This window comes from Cynocephalus volans, chromosome 1, assembly GCF_027409185.1.
Source record: "Cynocephalus volans isolate mCynVol1 chromosome 1, mCynVol1.pri, whole genome shotgun sequence".
Lineage (NCBI taxonomy): Eukaryota > Metazoa > Chordata > Mammalia > Dermoptera > Cynocephalidae > Cynocephalus > Cynocephalus volans.
In genome coordinates this window covers 116,082,398-116,100,660 of record NC_084460.1, presented here as the reverse complement: position 1 = coordinate 116,100,660, position 18,263 = coordinate 116,082,398, and the positions used below count along the sequence as shown (strand labels likewise).

General features: G+C 40.6%; 1 protein-coding gene across 1 annotated transcript in view; it reads left to right on the top strand.

The window, feature by feature from the left end:
- The window catches only part of ATP13A5 (ATPase 13A5), a 106,598-nt gene that overhangs the window by 49,957 nt on the left and 38,378 nt on the right, over positions 1–18,263 (top strand). The window contains exons 14-21 of the mRNA XM_063107050.1: positions 2,526–2,587; positions 4,503–4,653; positions 6,968–7,054; positions 7,701–7,857; positions 10,276–10,393; positions 14,202–14,326; positions 15,121–15,281; positions 17,330–17,455. Of these exons, the coding sequence (XP_062963120.1) occupies positions 2,526–2,587; positions 4,503–4,653; positions 6,968–7,054; positions 7,701–7,857; positions 10,276–10,393; positions 14,202–14,326; positions 15,121–15,281; positions 17,330–17,455 (987 nt within the window). The remainder of the gene's footprint in view (positions 1–2,525; positions 2,588–4,502; positions 4,654–6,967; positions 7,055–7,700; positions 7,858–10,275; positions 10,394–14,201; positions 14,327–15,120; positions 15,282–17,329; positions 17,456–18,263) is intronic.

The window sequence follows — 18,263 nt, the reverse complement described above, 5'->3', positions numbered from 1 at the left end:
GAGAACTGGCGAGAAGGGATGGAAGGGAGATAGGACTGAGGAAGGAGGTCACCTGGGGACGAGTGAGGAGATGGCTCCCTGTCCTAGGCAATGAGGGCGAGAATGAGGGTGGCAGACAACCTGGAGAGACACCATGAGTGGACTTGACCATCTCTGGTCTTCAGTCAGACTGGCACTTGTCTCAGATTATTTCAGCACTTTTTCTCTTCTTTTGTTTGGCAAAGAAAGTTTGCAAATGTCACCAGTTAGGAACCAGTAGTGTTAACTTAACCATGGCTTTATTTTAGATTCTTTGAAGTTTTCTGACAGGGATTCCTATTACTTATCCAGCAGCCTCACTAATGTCTAGAATACAGGAGGGAGATTCACAAACTGTATTCACCATATATTCATGTTTCTAAAACTAGTTTTTTTCTAGAGGCTGTTCACTTTACTTCTTGTGTGAAACTTTTCCCTTGGCATGCTTGTGAGCTCATCTTCTAGAGTGCCTGAGAGACTGTTCCCAGGCATCCTTGGCCAAACTGCCTATGCCATACAGTCAAAGGGCACAAAGAACTCTTGAATGGGACTTAGCAAAATGAGAGCTCTGACCCCGAATTTGACACTAAATTTCTGTGTGACTTTTCAAGATAAGGAAGTTGAACTATAATCATCTCCAGGTTTCCTTCCAGCTTTTACATTATAAAACTCCATCAACATGATGATGAAATAAAGCACTCCACAATTAACCATATTTCCACCTAGTGTTATTTCAGTGTAGAAGGAGTCTGTCACCCACCAGGCTTCTGAGTACATTTGTTCTCATATATATTTTTATTTTATGTTGGTTTGTCTTAAGTTCTCTAAGTCAAGTTCTTTCTTTTTATTCAATTCAGCCCGGGCCTGGGCTTGTATTTATGCTAAGATGTTTTCATTTTCTATCTTATTCCCTTTAGAACCTCAATTCTCATTTGATTTTCTTTCTATTTATGGTTAGTTTTATTGTATAAGGATCCTTTTCACATACAGAAATAACATGGTCCCATTTCTGTTTCACTGCAGTATGATCTCTGTTTTCATGTTCAAAATATTGATGTTTAAAAACATAATCTAGTCATCAGGAAAATATTTCAGTTTGACTTAAGTTGCTAACTCTTTTTGAAATGGAATAACTGAAAGGGATTTGGAAACTAAACAGAAGCTGGGGCTCTTCTAAAATGCAGGAGGGAAATGAAGCAAATAGCTTTTTTTTTTTTTTTAAAAGTTGTTGTTCTTCCAGGAATAACTCACACAAACATGTTAGCTCTCGGTGAAGTCCAAGTGAATTAACAAAACAAAGATTCCTTAATTCTTTAATCCAGAAACCCAGAATGAACTTTTTCTTTCCTCATGCCTTGAAGAATTCACTTAACATTTCTAGTTTATGGGAAGACTCTCGAAGGGCTGGATTCTGGTCTGCCTTTCCAACCACGAGCCACTGTGACCTTACACTGCTCATTTCACTTCTGACCTGAAATTTTCTCTGCCCTGTTTACTCAGCAGTAAAAATGAAAGCATTGTAAGCACTTCACTGTAAAGGATTAAGCTAATGTGATGTGCTGTAATGATAGATGTCATTTGATAGAAAACTAGAAAATTCAGTGTCTATACAGATGAACCGAAGAAAACAGTGTCAGAGACCTGGGTGTCAGTGTTCAAACAGGATTTTCTGCAGTGTCTGGTAATGCTCTGATCTGTCTTGGCTGTGCTGAAACAGCTGTAGCCAACTCTACTTATTCTGGGTGTTCAGCAGGCCTAATGCTGTTAGCTTACTGTATCAAGACACCAGGATCTGCAATTAATGAATGACTGTGAGGCAATGAGGAAATTAAAAGTGCTGTGATAGTACTCAGTTCCAGTTTGCTTTCTCTGTTGTATTATCTGACAGATTCTCTCCCATAATACAGCAAATCAAATCTCCCAACCATTTTCCTTTTGATCTAACAATAAAACCTGTTTATGAGCATTAATTAATATTTATTATTAGCACTTAGTTTCTCCATATAGTCTCAAAGCTCTTTATCAACATTTTACTATCAATCTGGACAGTCACCACATCAGCCCTAGTTTTAGAAAGTTACTGTGAACCAGATGGCAAACTGTGACCTAAACAGTTTTGAAAAGGAAAAAAATTATGAGTTCTGCTTTGGATAGACAGCAGGTGCCAACTAAAAAGCCAAACTCGAGCTGGTTCTTGTTGGATTTCTATTTACCGAACTGCTCCCATTTAACACCGGCTACAGTCACAATAAACAAACAAAACACTTGCATTTTGTTGTAGTTTGTAACTAGAATCACCTCCTTAACATTTTCTTTTGGGGATCATGTGTCACTTGCTGAATCTTTCTTTTAGGTACCCTTCTCTGATTTAAAATTCGATGCTAACAAACAAGGAATTTAAACAATTGTACCCACTGTAATTTCTTGGAAACTTGGGTTATGTTTAAGTCACAATATAATGAAAAGTTTTAAATTTTATGCTAATACTAATTCTAATTTTTATTCAGACTGGCACTCTTACGGAAGATGGGCTGGACCTCTGGGGGACTGTCCCTACTGCTGACAACTGGTAGGCTCCTTAAGTGAAGATGTGACGTGTGATTGGTAGGGTTACCTTGGTTATATTCAAATCCATCTGAAATGGCTCCCAATTATTCTAACTTGTGTAATTAAACTAGTGCTAAGTTCAGAATCAGACAGGAAAAGTAGATCTTCACATGATGTATTGAATGAGTTGGAAAATTAAGGAACTGAATGAATAAAACAGAGGAGCAAAGAGTGAGGTCAAGATCATGCTCAATTAAAAACGCAAAGCCTTCCTGGGTGGCTAGTGTGGGCAGGTGTGGTAGGGGATCCAGAAAAGAAGGGTTCTGTCTCCTCCCTTGTGCAGTTCACAGTATAGTGGGATGAATAAGTGCAAATGCCCCCACCTTTGATGTACAACACAGGCTGTGGAATTTGCTATTAAGACCAAAAGGTCAGAATAAAGAAGAAGCAGCAATCAAGATTGCTTAATCCTGATTTTTCTAATAACATGGTAGGTAAAGGTAGAAATTAATTTAGAAATTTGGTAGATCAAGGAAAGCCACCTGAATAAGATGTCAATTGAGACAGGTTTTGAAGGGTGTGTAGCTAGAAAATACAGATGTGGGCTGAAAGCTGGCACTAGGCAGAGAAGAGGACTATCACATAGCTGCCTACTCCAGAGCAGCGCTGTAGGGGGAGCGAGCGCCCCTCCCTGGACAGTGCCTCCGAGCTTCTAGCCCCTTCCCTGTGGGGCTAAGGCCTGCCTTCTCAGTCTGAGTGGTGATGGCCTCTGCTCATAAGCTCTGGGCACCCCATTTTGGCTGCAAGCAGTGGCTGAGGGATGCTGTCAGTCAGAAGAGTCATGCAGGGGCTCCCCAGGACAGTGATGGGGCCAGGTGCAGCACAGGCACAAGGTAACGCAGACAGGCAGTGTGATACTGCAGAAGATGCCCTGGGTTGGTGTCAAAGAACTACCTGACCTCTAACCCAACTCATATGTCTCTGCTCCTGGGGGCTCAGACATCCCAGCCAGGCTTTTGTCTGGACGGTCAGGGTCTCTATTCGCCAGAACAGAGAAGGGGGAAAGGACGTCTGTCATTTCTACCCCCCATCTCCTTCCCTTGTCCCTAGCATGCTGAGGCTTCTTGGGGAGAAGTAACAATTAGATACAATTACTATTCAGCTATAAGGTAGCAGGAAAGGAAGGCAAACCATACCAGTCTGTACTGTCGAAGAGGAAAACAGGCTTTAGAGGTGAGATGTTCAGGCTGGGAGTTTCAAGAAATGGGGTAAACTCCTAAGGGCTGAGTAGTAAGAAGTGCTTCAGAGCCCATTTGTGCTTTTATGTTCCTGGGAACACCAGGCAGGCTTCTTTCCCTCCCTGCTACCTCGTTAGCCTAGAGACTTCTTGCTAGGGTGTGTGACTTTCTAGAGCCAGCTCTACAGAGTTTGCAGGTGCAGCTCTGAGATGCCTGCTCGTGTGCCTTCATGTGGGCTGGCTGCAAGTAACAAGACAAAAGTCCCTGCCATTATACCTGAAATTATATCATTGACCAGTGGTAAATTTTGTTCAGAAGGAAATTTATATACAACTCAAATAATATAAAGATTATTCTGTAGGCAGAATACTCTAGTTAAAAAAATAAAGAAACCCAGTAAGTAGGGACTCAAGGACAGGGAAGCCCCGGGACAAGTATAGAAATAGTGGGCAGTTTAATTGGGTTGTAGAAACTAGGGCGTAAAGGACATTAGTAGGAAGTTAATGTAGAACTGGAACAGAAAGAGCCTTGAATATCAGGCTAAGGAGTCTGGACTCTATTATGTAGGACATGGAGAGCCACTGAAGGTTTTTGAGCATAGGGGTTAGGTGACTGGACTCTACATTAGTAAGATTTAAGGGGCAGAGTATGCAAAATGATTTTATTGAGGACAAACTTATTAATTATCTTGTCTGCTAGTTTCCAGGAAGTTCACAGCTTTGCCTCAGAAAAGGCTTTGCCATGGGGCCCACTGTGCGCAGCCATGGCCAGCTGCCACTCTCTGATCCTTCTCGATGGAACCATCCAGGGAGACCCTTTGGATGTCAAAATGTTTGAGGGCACTGCCTGGGTAAGGTGATGATTTGTTTAATCATATGAGAAGAACTTGAAGAAATTCTTATTGGGAGTACTGAAGCTTTTCTCACTTTGGTTGAAGCTCAGAGAAGATTCATAATTATGTATGAATGAAGGTCTGATCCTACCCGAATTTCCCAGCCTCTGCTCCAAAGAACTCTGTTAATGAGTGCAACAGGCAATAAGGCTCCATGATCAAATAAATTTGGGAACTCCTACTTAAACAAAGTTAAATTGATTTCTTGACTGCAGGATTTCTTTAATATACTATGATGAATTGTGAATATTCAAGAGGAAATATGATATGCAGCATTTTATCAAACCTATTTGGCCCCCAAAACCTCGACAGGCCATAACATGGTACAAATGTTCTCTAAAACACCTTCAGAGAAACAGTAGTCTAAAGCAGTGCCATATATGGCTACTGAACACTTGAAATGTGGTATGGAAATGTGATAGTGAACAGACTGAATAGAGACTACATTTTTAATTTTATTTAATTTTTTGTTAACTTAAATTTAAGTAGCCACTAGTAGCTGGTAGCTACTGTGTTATATAGCATAAGTCTAGGCATTAAATTGAAGGATCCTCTTTCCAATTGTTTTAATATTCTGAGCTGAGTATGAATAACAATTGAAGGGTATAAATCCATCCTGGAGGCTGCCATGATATGGTGGGAAGACCTCTGCACTCCACCACTCTCCAGCCATGTGGTCATGAATCCAGAACCAAGAGTCTGTTACCTCATGTGTACATTTGGTAAAATAATACCTCATTCATGGACTGGGGACTAGGGAGAGCATTGAGACGATGAGCTTAAAGGAACTTTAAGCACCATGATGTGCCAAACAAGTAGGGGGTATTAATTAATTATTAATTAGTTAATTAATTACAGTCTGATGCCCTCCATAAAACATTCTAAAGCTACTTACAATGATACATAGAATACAGGACAGCATTTAAACATAGTTGTAAAAGAATGGAGACAGATGATTGCAGGGGCATGAAATATACCTCACAAAGAGGCTAATGTAAAGATGTATAATAGGAAAACTTAAGCTCTATAGAAGCCAAGTCAATAAAAGGGGAAACATAGGAAAAATGAAAATTTCTGATATCAGTAGGTTAAAATGAGACCGTTTGCTGTGGAAAAGTTTTTGACACAAAGACAAAACAGTAACCAGTTCCTTAGACCTTAAAGAAGAGGAATCAGTGTACTTGTTAGAAAGAAATGTATCTACCAGCATCACTGGAATTGACACAGTGATGAGTTGCACAGGGTCATTGTTACCATATGTGACTTTGATCCTGGTCCTAGTAGTGTCTGTCCCCTTCTCCATCAGAGGAGGATCGATCTCCCTGTACAAATGACATACACGTTGGAGTCTTGTTTGGGAATATAAATCTTTAGTATTAGCTCCGCAGAATTGTCCATACTCGCCCCAAACAAAGCTTTAAAATGCACGATAATTTATTGAGTTTAAAGCTGGGTCAGAGGAAGTCTTGAGTTAAACATCATTTGGTATTTAGGAACCTTCCTCTAAACATAAGGTGGGGGCAAAATGTCCTTACAGACTCTTAGAAATTTTAGTGTTAGAGGGAATGTCAAAATATTTTTCAGAAAAAGTTGAGATGTGGAGAAATGAAGTGATGTCCCCAAGGGTAAACAAGTAAGTGACAGAGTGGAGACCAGATGCTATCCCCTATATTCTGATATGTACTCTACTACTTATATATATTACTGTATTTCCTATATTTAATATTTCTTACTATTGGTTTCTCAATGGTATTAACTTCTATTATTGTAACATCCAAAGAATACAAACCATTTTCAAATGTGCTTTCTAATTTGCTAGGAGCTCACTTGCTAACTATCTAGCTAACTAAAATAGGCTAGCAGCAGAGATATAGCATAAAGCAGTGCGATGTTCGTCTCAGGACTCAAGCCTAACTCACCTGAGGGCTATTGTGCTCAGCAGTATTAGAGAGGAGATCTCCATTTAATCCGTCTTCCAATTACTAGAAATAAGTATTTAGGAAGAGCTATTGACCTATAACTAGCACTTCTTCAATCAATCACAACTTAAAGTGTATTCACAATATTTCTGGCTTTTTGACATTTTACAATAAGGTCCTTAATTTAAATCAACACAACAGAAATTTGACAATGACAGTTTTAAGATAATTGGCCTGGAAGAGAAAATATGTGAAAAGGGCTTTGAAAAGATTAAAGCATTATGCAAATAAGAGATATTTCTTTCATATTTTTCTCTCCAAGTAATCTTATGAATGTTTTCATCTTAAAACAGAAAATTGAAGATTGCAATTTAGAATCCTGCAAATTTGGAATGTCAGATTCAAACATAGTAATAAAACCGGGACCAAAAGCCAGTCAGGTATGATATGCTTCTTTAAATCATACAGCTCTTTTCCCTTAAAACTGGTGAAACTTCCCTGACTTTTGCATATTTTTTATATTCCTATTACTTAGCCTTATCCTAACAGTTTCCACAGCAGGTTTGGTCATTTCTTCATTTCTGAATCCATCCATTAATTTATTCAACAAATACTCACTGAACATCTGTGTATGCTAGAGCTTTGCACTGGGTGCTAGGGGATAAAGAGATTTCAGAACCGGATATGCTGGGCTCTGTGTTGGAGGAGCACACAGACTGGCAGAAAAATCAGTATAGGTGAAAGTAAGTGCAATACAATGTGCCAAGCGCTGTAATAAAGGCTGAAGAAAGAGCCGTGGAAGTCCAGAGGAGGTAGTAAATAGTGCTTCTGGCAGACAGAAACACCACAAAGGAAGTGACGTGTGTGAACTTGGCCTAGGAGGTGAGTAGGTTTTCTCCAGACAGTTAAAGGAAGAGCCTTGCAAACCGCACAGCTTGTTGGGGGAGTTACCATAGAAGTAGCCAGAAAAAAATCACTGTTGTGGCAAATATACTGCTTTGTGATGTCGGTGAGCTCACTGCAGAGTAAACCCTTTTTGTTGGTGTGTCTCTGCTTTCTAAGCTTCCTTTTTTTGATGCCTCACAGAGTCCCGTTGAAGCCATCACTGTCTTGTGCCAGTTTCCCTTTTCCTCAAGCCTGCAGAGGATGTCTGTGATCGCTCAGCTGGCTGGGGAGGGTCACTTCCATGTCTACATGAAGGGTGCCCCGGAGATGGTGGCCAGTTTCTGCAGATTGGAAACAGGTACTGAGACTTCTCTTTAAAGAAGTAAAATATTTTAAAAGACCAAACTCATAAGACAAGCAAACACATAAAGTTCCACACTCAATGAGCATGGAGCTGGTTGTTTTCTGGGTGGGTGGAAAATGGGCCCAGTAGATCTTATGAGGTGGGGATGATAATGTCAAGGCAGAGAGTAAATATCTGGCCACGGTCCAGCCAGAAACGTATAGCCACAATGGAGCATCAGGGAAGGGGGTGGGAAGCAAACACTGGGAGCCAGAACGGGGAGCTGCACAGAAGTCAGACCACCAGGGAGGTGAGGATGAGGAGCTTTCAGAGGGAAGCAAAGGCAGAGGGCTGGACACTAGACCAGTTCTGCAGACAGGGGTGCTCTGTCAACCCCAGGGGGCTGCCTCCACTTACAGGGGCTTAGACAGATCAATAGAACGAGAATGTAGAAAAGATAAATCTTTTAGAGAAAATAAGTGATTTGAGTAAATTAGATGGTATTAGAGCAAAGTAATTGATCATTTTCACAGCAATTTCATCTTTCTGGGCCAGATTTTGAGTTAATTTGTATTGTTTCTTAGTCTGACAAACATATGTACTCTCCAAGTGGATGCCAGATTTATAAGAATATTGTTGCATTCAGATGAGTTCATTTGGAGAAAATTGGCCTTTTTTCCCACTTATTTTCATCTACATTCTCCTTATGATTGCTGATAGCCAACAACTTGTGCACAGAATTCTAGATGTGGCAAATGATTGTTTCAACTTTTCCATTTGAAGTCCTTTTTTTTTTTAACCTTAGAAATGACCCCCTCTTTTTCCTGAGTTTGACCTTTCTCACAGCTCTCATTAACTCTGTCCTTCACAGACTGCAGCCTATCCTTTCTTTGTTTCACCCACACAGACACGGGTGAGCATCTTCTTGATATTTAACTTGTATCTATTGACCCCGCTCTATCAGTAAAGGGTTGGGCCTGTCATTTGTCACTTCTTATCCTTCTGGCAGTGCTGTCAATACTTCCGATTGTCCTAAACTCGGATCTGAAATATGCTAATGCCATCTTCAGTGTTGTTTTCTCCCCTTGTATTTAAAACATGGAGACCTAGGAAGTACCTTGAAATTATGTCCCCACTTCCAGAATATTTTAGAATTACAGAAAGTGTGAGATGAATGGGGATGTAGAGATCTGCAACCTTCTCATTCTATGGATGAGAAATGGAGGTGCGGAAGAGAGACTTAACGTGACCAAGGCCAGAGACCCAGTTGGTAGTGGAGTGGAGACTAGAATGTAGTAGTTTTGCTCCTGAAGCCACTGTACCTCCCACTGTGTGGTACTTCCTTCTGATACCTTTATAAGCATGTTATAAACCATAAAATTTTATAAATACATATAGTTATGATTACTATGACAAAACATACATGTGCTGTCATTGTGTCACATATCATCTAAAGCAAGGGTTGGCAAACTTTTGTCTGTAAGGAGCCAGATAATACATAGTGTGAGCTTTGCCAACCACATGGTATCTGTCTCAACCACTCAGCACTGCCACTGTAGCCTCAAAGCAGCCATAGCCAATAAACAAACAATTGTCTGTGTTCCAATAAAACCTTACAAGGGTACTACAAGAAGTTTGTGGAAAAGTAGAATTAAAAGATAATACAAATCTTTCCATGAACTTTTTGAAGTATACTTGTATTTACAAAAATAAGCAGTGGGCCAGATTTGGCCTGTGCATCATAGTTTTTGATCCCTGATCTAGAAGATCAGCTGTTTCTCTCATTTCATTGAAGTAGACATAGTTCTGATGTCTGTCCTTACTAAATCCAGTCAGTCTATTTGACACTCAGTTTTTCTTAGTCAGCTGGGGCTACTCTGACAAAATACCGTACACTGTGTGGCTTAAACAGCAATAATTTATTTCTCACAGTTCTGGAGGCTAGGAAGTACAAAATCAAGGTGCTGGCCAATTTAGTTCCTGGTGAGGGCCCATTGTGGTTTGCAGATGGTTGCCTTCTTGCTTTATCTTCATATAGTAGAGAGAGAGAGCATCTCTCATATGTCTTCTTAGGGCATCGATCCCATTCCTCATGGCTCCACCCTGATGACCCAATTACCTCCCAAAGGCCCCACCTCCAAATACCCTCACATTGAGAACTAGGATTCAACAAACATTCAGTCCGTAACACAGTTGATAACCAGCACATTCTTGGCATTTATTTCCATGAGAGTAATAAGAACACACAGATGAAGTTTGTGGACTGTGGCTGAAAGTGTACATTTTCTGTTAAGCACACTTACGGAGTGAAAGTTATAGTGAAACTTTTTATCTTTTGGAACAAGATATAGTGACTGCATCCTGGAGTCTTGCTTAGGAGCTGGGTAGTCTTCAACATGACTTTATACTTACTTCTACCCTCTCTCCTGACAGTGCCAACAAATTTCCCACAGGAGCTGAGGAATTACACAATGCAAGGATTCCGTGTCATTGCCCTTGCCCATAAAGCTTTGAAGATGGGGAAGGTTTCAGAAGTGCAGCATTTAGCCAGGTAAGGAACTTGGAAATTTACACTAGGACAGGCTCTGTGTGCATGGAGTGAAGGAGGCCTGGACAGACGGGCAGCTCAAATCACAAGGAAGGCTCTTGGAGATGGAGAATCAATCTCTTACAGTCTCCTAATTCATAAATAGACAATTGCAGAGGAGACTGGGGAGGACTTGCTCAGGTCACAATGCTTGCTGGTGGCAGAACAAGGATGCAGTTGAGATCTTCTGATTCCCAGGTGCTAGGGTGTTATCTCTGCCCTATACTGCCTCAGGCCCACCTTAATCTCAGCTCTCATCCCACCAAAATCAAACAACCTTACTTCAACCTCAGAGCATTATGTGACTGACTTACTTGAGTGTTGCACATATACAGAGGTCAAAGGAAGGAGACAGTTGGCACTTTAGGAGATTTTTAGAATCCTTCAAACTTGGCTTCTTTCAAGGATCAGTACTTTACCTCCCTCACATCTGGAGAGGTAATGAGTGCAAATTGAACCCCTTCCTTCTAAGAAATAAAATTCAGTATGTTTAATCGCATTAAGAGGACAAATTGTCCTCATTAGAGGATAATATATAAATTTATTTTTTCTTCAATGTTCCCAGTTTTTAAAGGTTGTTTTTAAATGACCTATAGCAAAGAGAAATACTGTGGAAAACTGACTAGAAGATAACCTATGTATTACTTATGTTTGATTTGCATTGCTGATAAAGAAATATGCATTTATATATACAATTTGCCCATTCATATAAGATACTGATATTCTTGGCATAATAATTTGCAACCTAAGTCCATCAACTTTAAGATAATCAGTAATTATTGCTCCTTCCTCACTCTGTGCCTATTTTCCCATTTATAAATTATAGGATTGGATGATTGGGTGAAAGGGTAGGGCTTAGATTTTTCTTAGAATCAAATTATATTTAGCAGTTTTCCAATTACTTAGGAAAATCAAAAACTTCTAAAAAATGGAGTTCTTTAGGGGAAGTAGAAGAGTTTCTTGAGATGACTTAGGGAAAAAATATTACCTCAAACGGAAAAAACACAAGAAATACTTCAACAAGATCAACCCCTTTCTTGGTTTAGCAAATTTCTATTGAAATTTACTATGTGTCAGATGCTTAAGGAACTGAAGAATCATTCAGAAGTGAATAAAATAAAACACTTGCTCTCACAAATCCTATGTCCTATTTGGAGGAAATAGATAATAAAATAAATCTATAAAATATTGTCTCACTAGGGTTCTGTAATGACCTGAAGAAAAAGAAGACAAAGCAAGTTAAGAGCATTTTTTAAAAAGTCAGAGAGTGCCATTTTGATCGGGGATGATCAGGGAAGTCTTCGGAAGAGCAACATATGAATAGAGATCTGAGTAAAGTAAGAGAGCAGGGCATGCAGGTACCCAGAGCAAGAGCGTTGCAGGGAATGGGAATAGTGGGTGAGAAGGCCCTGACACTGGTGTTGCTGGGAATTCTGTAGAGGAGCAACAGGCCAAAGCGCCTGAAGCAGTGAATGAGAGCAAGAGTAGGAAAACAGAAACAAAAACCAATTGCCTGTCTTTGCTTTTGTTGCTTGTGCTTTTGGTGACATACCCAATAAGTAACTGCCAAGACCGATGTCAAAAAGATTTTCCCTTATGTTTTCCTCTGGGGGTTTGACAGTTTCAGATCTTATGTTTATGTCTTTAATCTATTTTGAGTTGATCTTTTTATCTGGTATAAGATAAGGGTCCAACTTCATTCTTTTGCGTGTAGATATTAAACCAAAAAGCTTTTACACTGCAAACAAAATAATCAATTGTAGATATTAAACCAAAAAGCTTTTACACTGCAAACAAAATAATCAATAGAGTGAAACAACAGCCTATGGGATGGGAGAAGTTATTTGCAAACCACATATCTGATAAGGAAGTGACATCCAAACTGTATAAAGAACATAACTTAGTAGCAAAAAAAAAAAACTGAGCAAAGCCTGAGTAGACAGTTCTCCAAAGATGATATACACATGGCCAACAGGTATGTAAAAAGGTGCTCAACTTCACTAATCATCAGGGAACTGCAAATCAAAACCACAATGAGATCACCTCATGCCTAATAGGATGGCTGTTTAAAAAAACAAAAACAAAAGATAACAAGTGTTGGTAAGGATGTAGAGAAGTTGGAACCCTTGTACACTGTTGGTGGGAATGTAAAATGGTGCAATTGTTATGAAAAATAATACGGAGGTTCTTCAAAAAGTTAAAAATAGAATAACCAGGTGATCTAGTAATCCCAAAATCCCACTTCTGTGTACATATCCAGTAGAACTGAAATCAGGATGTTGAAGAGGTATCTGCACTCCCATGTTCAGTGAAGCATTATTCACAATAGTCAAGATATGGAAACAAACTAAATGTCCATTAATGGGTGAATAAAGAAAATGTAGTATTACATACAATGGATTATTATTCAGCCTTTCAAAAGAAGGAAATCCTGCTGTGTACTCTTTCACCTGCCTGTAATCCTGCTGACGGGGCCAACTGTGGAGCTAGGGCTGGGTCTGGAGCTCAAGCGTGTTGTCCAGACTGGGTCACACACCCTTCACACGCTAGGCTGGGTCAGCAGACCCCTCACACGCAGGTCTATGAGCTAGATAACCAGCAGACAGGTCCTTGGAAGCCGTAGGTTGGAGAGCATGGCTGCGTGGTGGACGCTCAAGGTCGGCGCCAGCCAAGTTGCGGCACTGCACAGGTGCACTAACTCCACCCACACACAGCTTACTTATAAAGAACGCATGCACCAACCCCAACCTGACCTAAGGTGAGGGGGCCTGATTAAATTATTCTATTTTCCCAACATCTGCCATATGAGACAACATAGGTGAACCTGGAGGACATCATGCTAAGTGAAATAAGCCAGTCACAGAAGGACAAATACTGCATGATCCCACTTATAGGAGGTATCTAAAATAGTCAAACTCACAGAGAGTAGAATGGCAGTTACCATGGGCTAGGGGGATGGGGAAATGAGAAGTTGCCTAATGGGCATAAAATTTCAGTTTTGCAAGACGAATAAGTTCTAGATATCTTCTGCGCAGCATGTTGCTGATGGTCAACACCACTGCACCATACAATGGAAATCTTAGGAGCCCAGATCTCAAGTGTTCTTGCCACAAACAAAACAAAACAAAACTTTTGGAGGTGATGGATATGTTTATTATCTTGATTATAGTGATGGTTTCACAGGTATATGCATGTTGTTCAAACCCATGAATTCGTATATGTTTCATGTGCAATTTTTTGTATAAGAATTACACTTCAATAAAGCTGCTAAAAATAAAATCAAATGCTTTATGATACTAACAAAAAACTTGAAATAAGTTGGTGAGAATATTTTTGATTCTTTTCTTTCTAGTTAATGAGAAAATATTAATCTAATTTATAATAGAAAGTAATAAAGTTAAATGATGGGAAGAGTCTTTAAGCTCAAAAAAGAAAGCTCTTGGAAATTAAAAAATACGTAAGATTAACATAATTTTTAAAAAAGAACAGAAGAGTTGGAAGATAAGCACATTGTTTTTAAAAACTGGAGTTAAAAACTGAAAAAAGCAGCTAAAGATTTAGAAGTGGTTGCCTCTGGGAAGGAGAGGGGTGAGGTGGTGTGGAGACATGGACTACTGGTTTTCATTATAAGCTCTTAGGTTCTTTCTGATTTTTTAAAAATGTGTGCATGTATTACATTAATAAAACTTAGAAGGAAAATGTAAAAAGAATAAATCCAACTGTTGACACTATATGGATACACTCTAATATTGATTTTCTCCTAAATCCAAAGAGAGAAAGTGGAGTCAGAGTTAACATTTCTGGGACTTCTCATAATGGAGAATCGCTTGAAAAAGGAAACTAAGCCAGTCTTGAAGGAACTGAATGAGGCCCTCATCAGGACCGTGATGATTACAGGTGTGTGTTTCCAGAGGTCCAGACAAGTTGATTATACCCCAGGCATAAGAAAAAGACATGTGCGCTGAGCGTATTCATGTAGCTGAAGCAGAAGAAAAATGTTCTGCTGCTGAATTTGTTACCCTGTGTTCCAGGTACCTCTGTTGCTCCCGCAACAGGACCTGGAACTTTGGAGACAGGGACCGTGTCTCATTTTCTTTGTCTCAGACCCAGTCCTCCTACCCAGGAACTGCACAGTGCTAACAGGCTCACAGCAAATGTTTAAACACAGGAACAGGTGTGCTGGCATCAAGAATCCTCATGGGACCTCTGTGTAAAGAATGTGAGACTGGTTGATGGTCCTCCAGGGCAGTAGGATTGGGCATGGGGTGTGATCATCAAACCCAAACATAGCCTCGCCCTAAGTGTTTTTTTTCTCTGCTTAAGTCGAATCCAGATCCCAAGGATGCTTTTATGCTGTCAGACTGGGATCATATAATGTTCACCACTAACAGCTGTCTGTCCACTGAGGATTAGTCATGAGTGCTTAAACATTTCTTTATACATTCACACATGTTTTGGAAATACCCAATGGACAGGAAAGGATGCTGAATATCATGGGAAGGAGATGCGAACATAGTGTTTGCCCACTAGGGGAAGTCTTGGGCAGAGTGGAAGATGAACGGGTATAAAATAAGGCTGAAAGCAATAAACGTCCTCCAAAAGCCCCAAGCAAAGTGGAGGAGAAAGATCTCAACTCTGGTTGCTGAGAGGAAGTTCATACATAAAGCAAGGAAAATTTCTTTGTCTTCTAGGTGACAACCTTCAAACTGCTATTACTGTGGCAAGGAATTCTGAAATGATTCCTCAAGGCAGCCAAGTAATCATTGTCGAAGCCAATGAACCAGAAGAGTTTGTTCCTGCCTCTGTGACCTGGCAGCCAGTAGAGAACCAAGAGACGGGACATGGGAAGAATGTGAGCAAATGTTAGAAGGTGCCTCTGTGGGCCTGGCCAATGGAATACAGCCCTGGCACACACAGCTGCCTCTCGGCTCTAGGAGGCATCCCTTTAATAATCCTCACATCTGTCGAGAGCTGACAGTTTGCAAAGCATTTCCACTAGTGCTTCTCGGCCTTGGCTGCACATTACAACCACCTGGGGGAAGTTTTAAACTTCCTAATGCAGGCTACACCAATTAAATCAGAATCCATAGGGTAAGAGCCAGTATCAGCCCCTCTTCTGGGTGATTCGAATGTGCAGTTGTGGTGGAGAAGTACTGATTTACACCTGCATTTCTCATTTAATCTTCACAATAACCCTATGCAGTTAGACAGACTATTTTACAAATGAGAAAACTGAGGCTCAGAGCGGTAAGCTTGCCCGAGACAAACTGGTGAGTTGCAGAGCAGGAAACCAGACTCAGGCCTGTTTGATTCCACACAAATCCATGGGTATGTAGATTGTACTATACCTGTGACATGAAGTGGACAGGTGTTGAGTTTCTCTAGATTGTGAACTTTCTGTGCACTTGCTATAAAACAGCTCTTTCATATGATGAGAATGCAGCCTGACATTCCTTCACTAAGAATAGTACCTATGCTTTTGTGAGGATTCAAAGGGATGGCCCTCCAGGCGCTGAATTACAAAACTGCTCCCTTCCTCCAGGCTGACCAGCTTTCAGATTGTTAGTTGTAGAGTGGGCCTTTGCACAGTCAAGAGCCTTCCAGCAGTACACAAACTGCACAACTGTACAGAGTGGCCCTGCCCCTGCCTTAGGAAGAGGTGGGTTAACTTGGCTCAAACTCCAGTCACATGGATAGTGAAAGATGACAGCACTCTATGCTTTCAGCGAATTCTGGTGAGCATTTCCTTGTGAATTCACTTGTTTCTGCATCAATGTGTGTTGCCTGGATTTCACTGCACGATGGTGCTCAGGTTCTTTACTAATTTTAACAGTCCACTCACGTTACTCATTTATGAGTTTAATACTCTTACTGAAGTTTTACTCATTACCTAGAGAAGTCACATCACCGTCTCAGGCCTTTATCCTCCTCTCTGGTTCCTTCCACCATTCTTCCTCTCCTCATCTTCCTTTTCCAAGCTGAAGGAATTTCTGTCCTTGTCTCATGTGGAATGCCCAAGAGTATGTCTTTTGTTGGCTGTTTTGCAGTTGGAAGGTCAAAGAGGAGGGGTGTCTCACCTAGCCTCCCAATTCAGCATAGCAAAAAGTTTTGTTCCAAATACAATGCTTTCCCTGAGATAAAGTTCTCTAATAAATAAAATTTTCTCACCTCCTATACCATTTGAATTTAGAATCCTACACAAATGTAAGGCCCTCTGAGAAATGTTGCATAAAAAAATGTTATCAGCAATTAACATGATGCATGCATAGGCATTCACTAGATGCTGTCCCCTTAGGGGGCCCACCAGAGGGGTATATGGACAGCTGAAAGATAGGAGGAAAGGGGTTTTGGAAAAGGAGTAGTGCTGGTACAATGGAATGTAGGGCACAGAAGAGGGTCTAGGCACCATGAGAAAAGGGGTAACTTATGGGGGCAGGATTACAACAGAGGTCAGTTGCTAAAAGGAGTTAGACACTGAAGAAAGAATCTGCCTACTTCACAGTGGAGAAATTGGGGCATGATTTCTGAAACAAGTGAATGGTAAGAGGTTTTAGGAAATGTAAGTTTTCTTGAGAAGAAGGAAGAGGGAAGACTTTTGCTGTTCTTCCCTGTAATCACTAATTGGTACCCTGGAATGATTTCTTCAGTAGACTGACATCATATGTATTACATCTCCCAGGACAGAACCATGTTGTTAAAGTATCATATGTTCATATGATTTTGGGGAGACATTTTCAGTGTCTTCTTTCTGTGGGTCAAAGTCCCTTGGGCCGATTACACATTATGAATCTGCTGACCCTCACACTGTTATGCAACATGAATAAACTTCTTTCCATAAAACATAGGAAAGCAGAGACATTCCTTAAGATCCTTGTAGAAATAATGTTCTTCTGATTTTAGGAAACCAACATTAACACTGGAAACAGTTCAGTGCCTGATGGGGAAGGAGGGAGCTGTTACCATTTTGCAATGACTGGGAAATCATACCAAGTGATATATCAGCATTTCAACAGCTTGCTTCCAAAAGTAAGTACTGGACAAATGAAGTGTTTGGTTTTGCTTTCCAAATTAGTGAGGCAAAAAGGGGGAAAAGAGTAATGAAAGTGATGATCACTGATGTTCTCTCAGAGTTAGAGAATAAATACCACCAAAGGGGCACTGCTCCTGCAGAAGTTGCCTGGCTCTGCCTACACCTACCAGGTCCCACGTGTACACATGGCCTCCCCTTCTGAGTTTGAGTGCTGGTGTATCCTCTCATCCCTGAGGTCAGTCCAATCTTAGCCTCACTCCTTCATCCCACACCCCATTCCAAACCTGGGAGAATGTCCAGATAGTTTCAAACATGCTGCTTGTTTTGTGGGACAGCTTCTCTCTGAAAGCCACCAATTCATGTCAGGCTGAGCCCTGGTCTCCTTCCTGTCTGGATTCTTAAATTATAGCAGGAGGAAACAAAGGCTCCATGGTTTATTTTCCAAATAGTTTGCTATCTTGTCCTCTGGGTGTCCTATTTTAAAATAGTACTGTGCAGGGTTGTGCTGTTGACGTGGAGGAGATACATGGAGCCCAAACTGAGGGAAGCGATCATCTGTTAGCAGTGTCTTAAAAATTCTGTTGTCTTACCAGTCAAGGACGATAGAATCTAGACCCGAAAAGCTCCTAGAAGTCTCTTAGTTCAGTTTTTCATTGTAGATGTGGGAAGGCTGAGACCCAGAGATGTTAAGTCACTTGCCTAAGGTTTGCACAGCTAATTGGGGCACACCTGGGTATAGAATCTTGTTGCTCACCTACTGGTCTATTGCTCTTTCCTCTGCCTATGCTGCAAGTGGAGAATGAT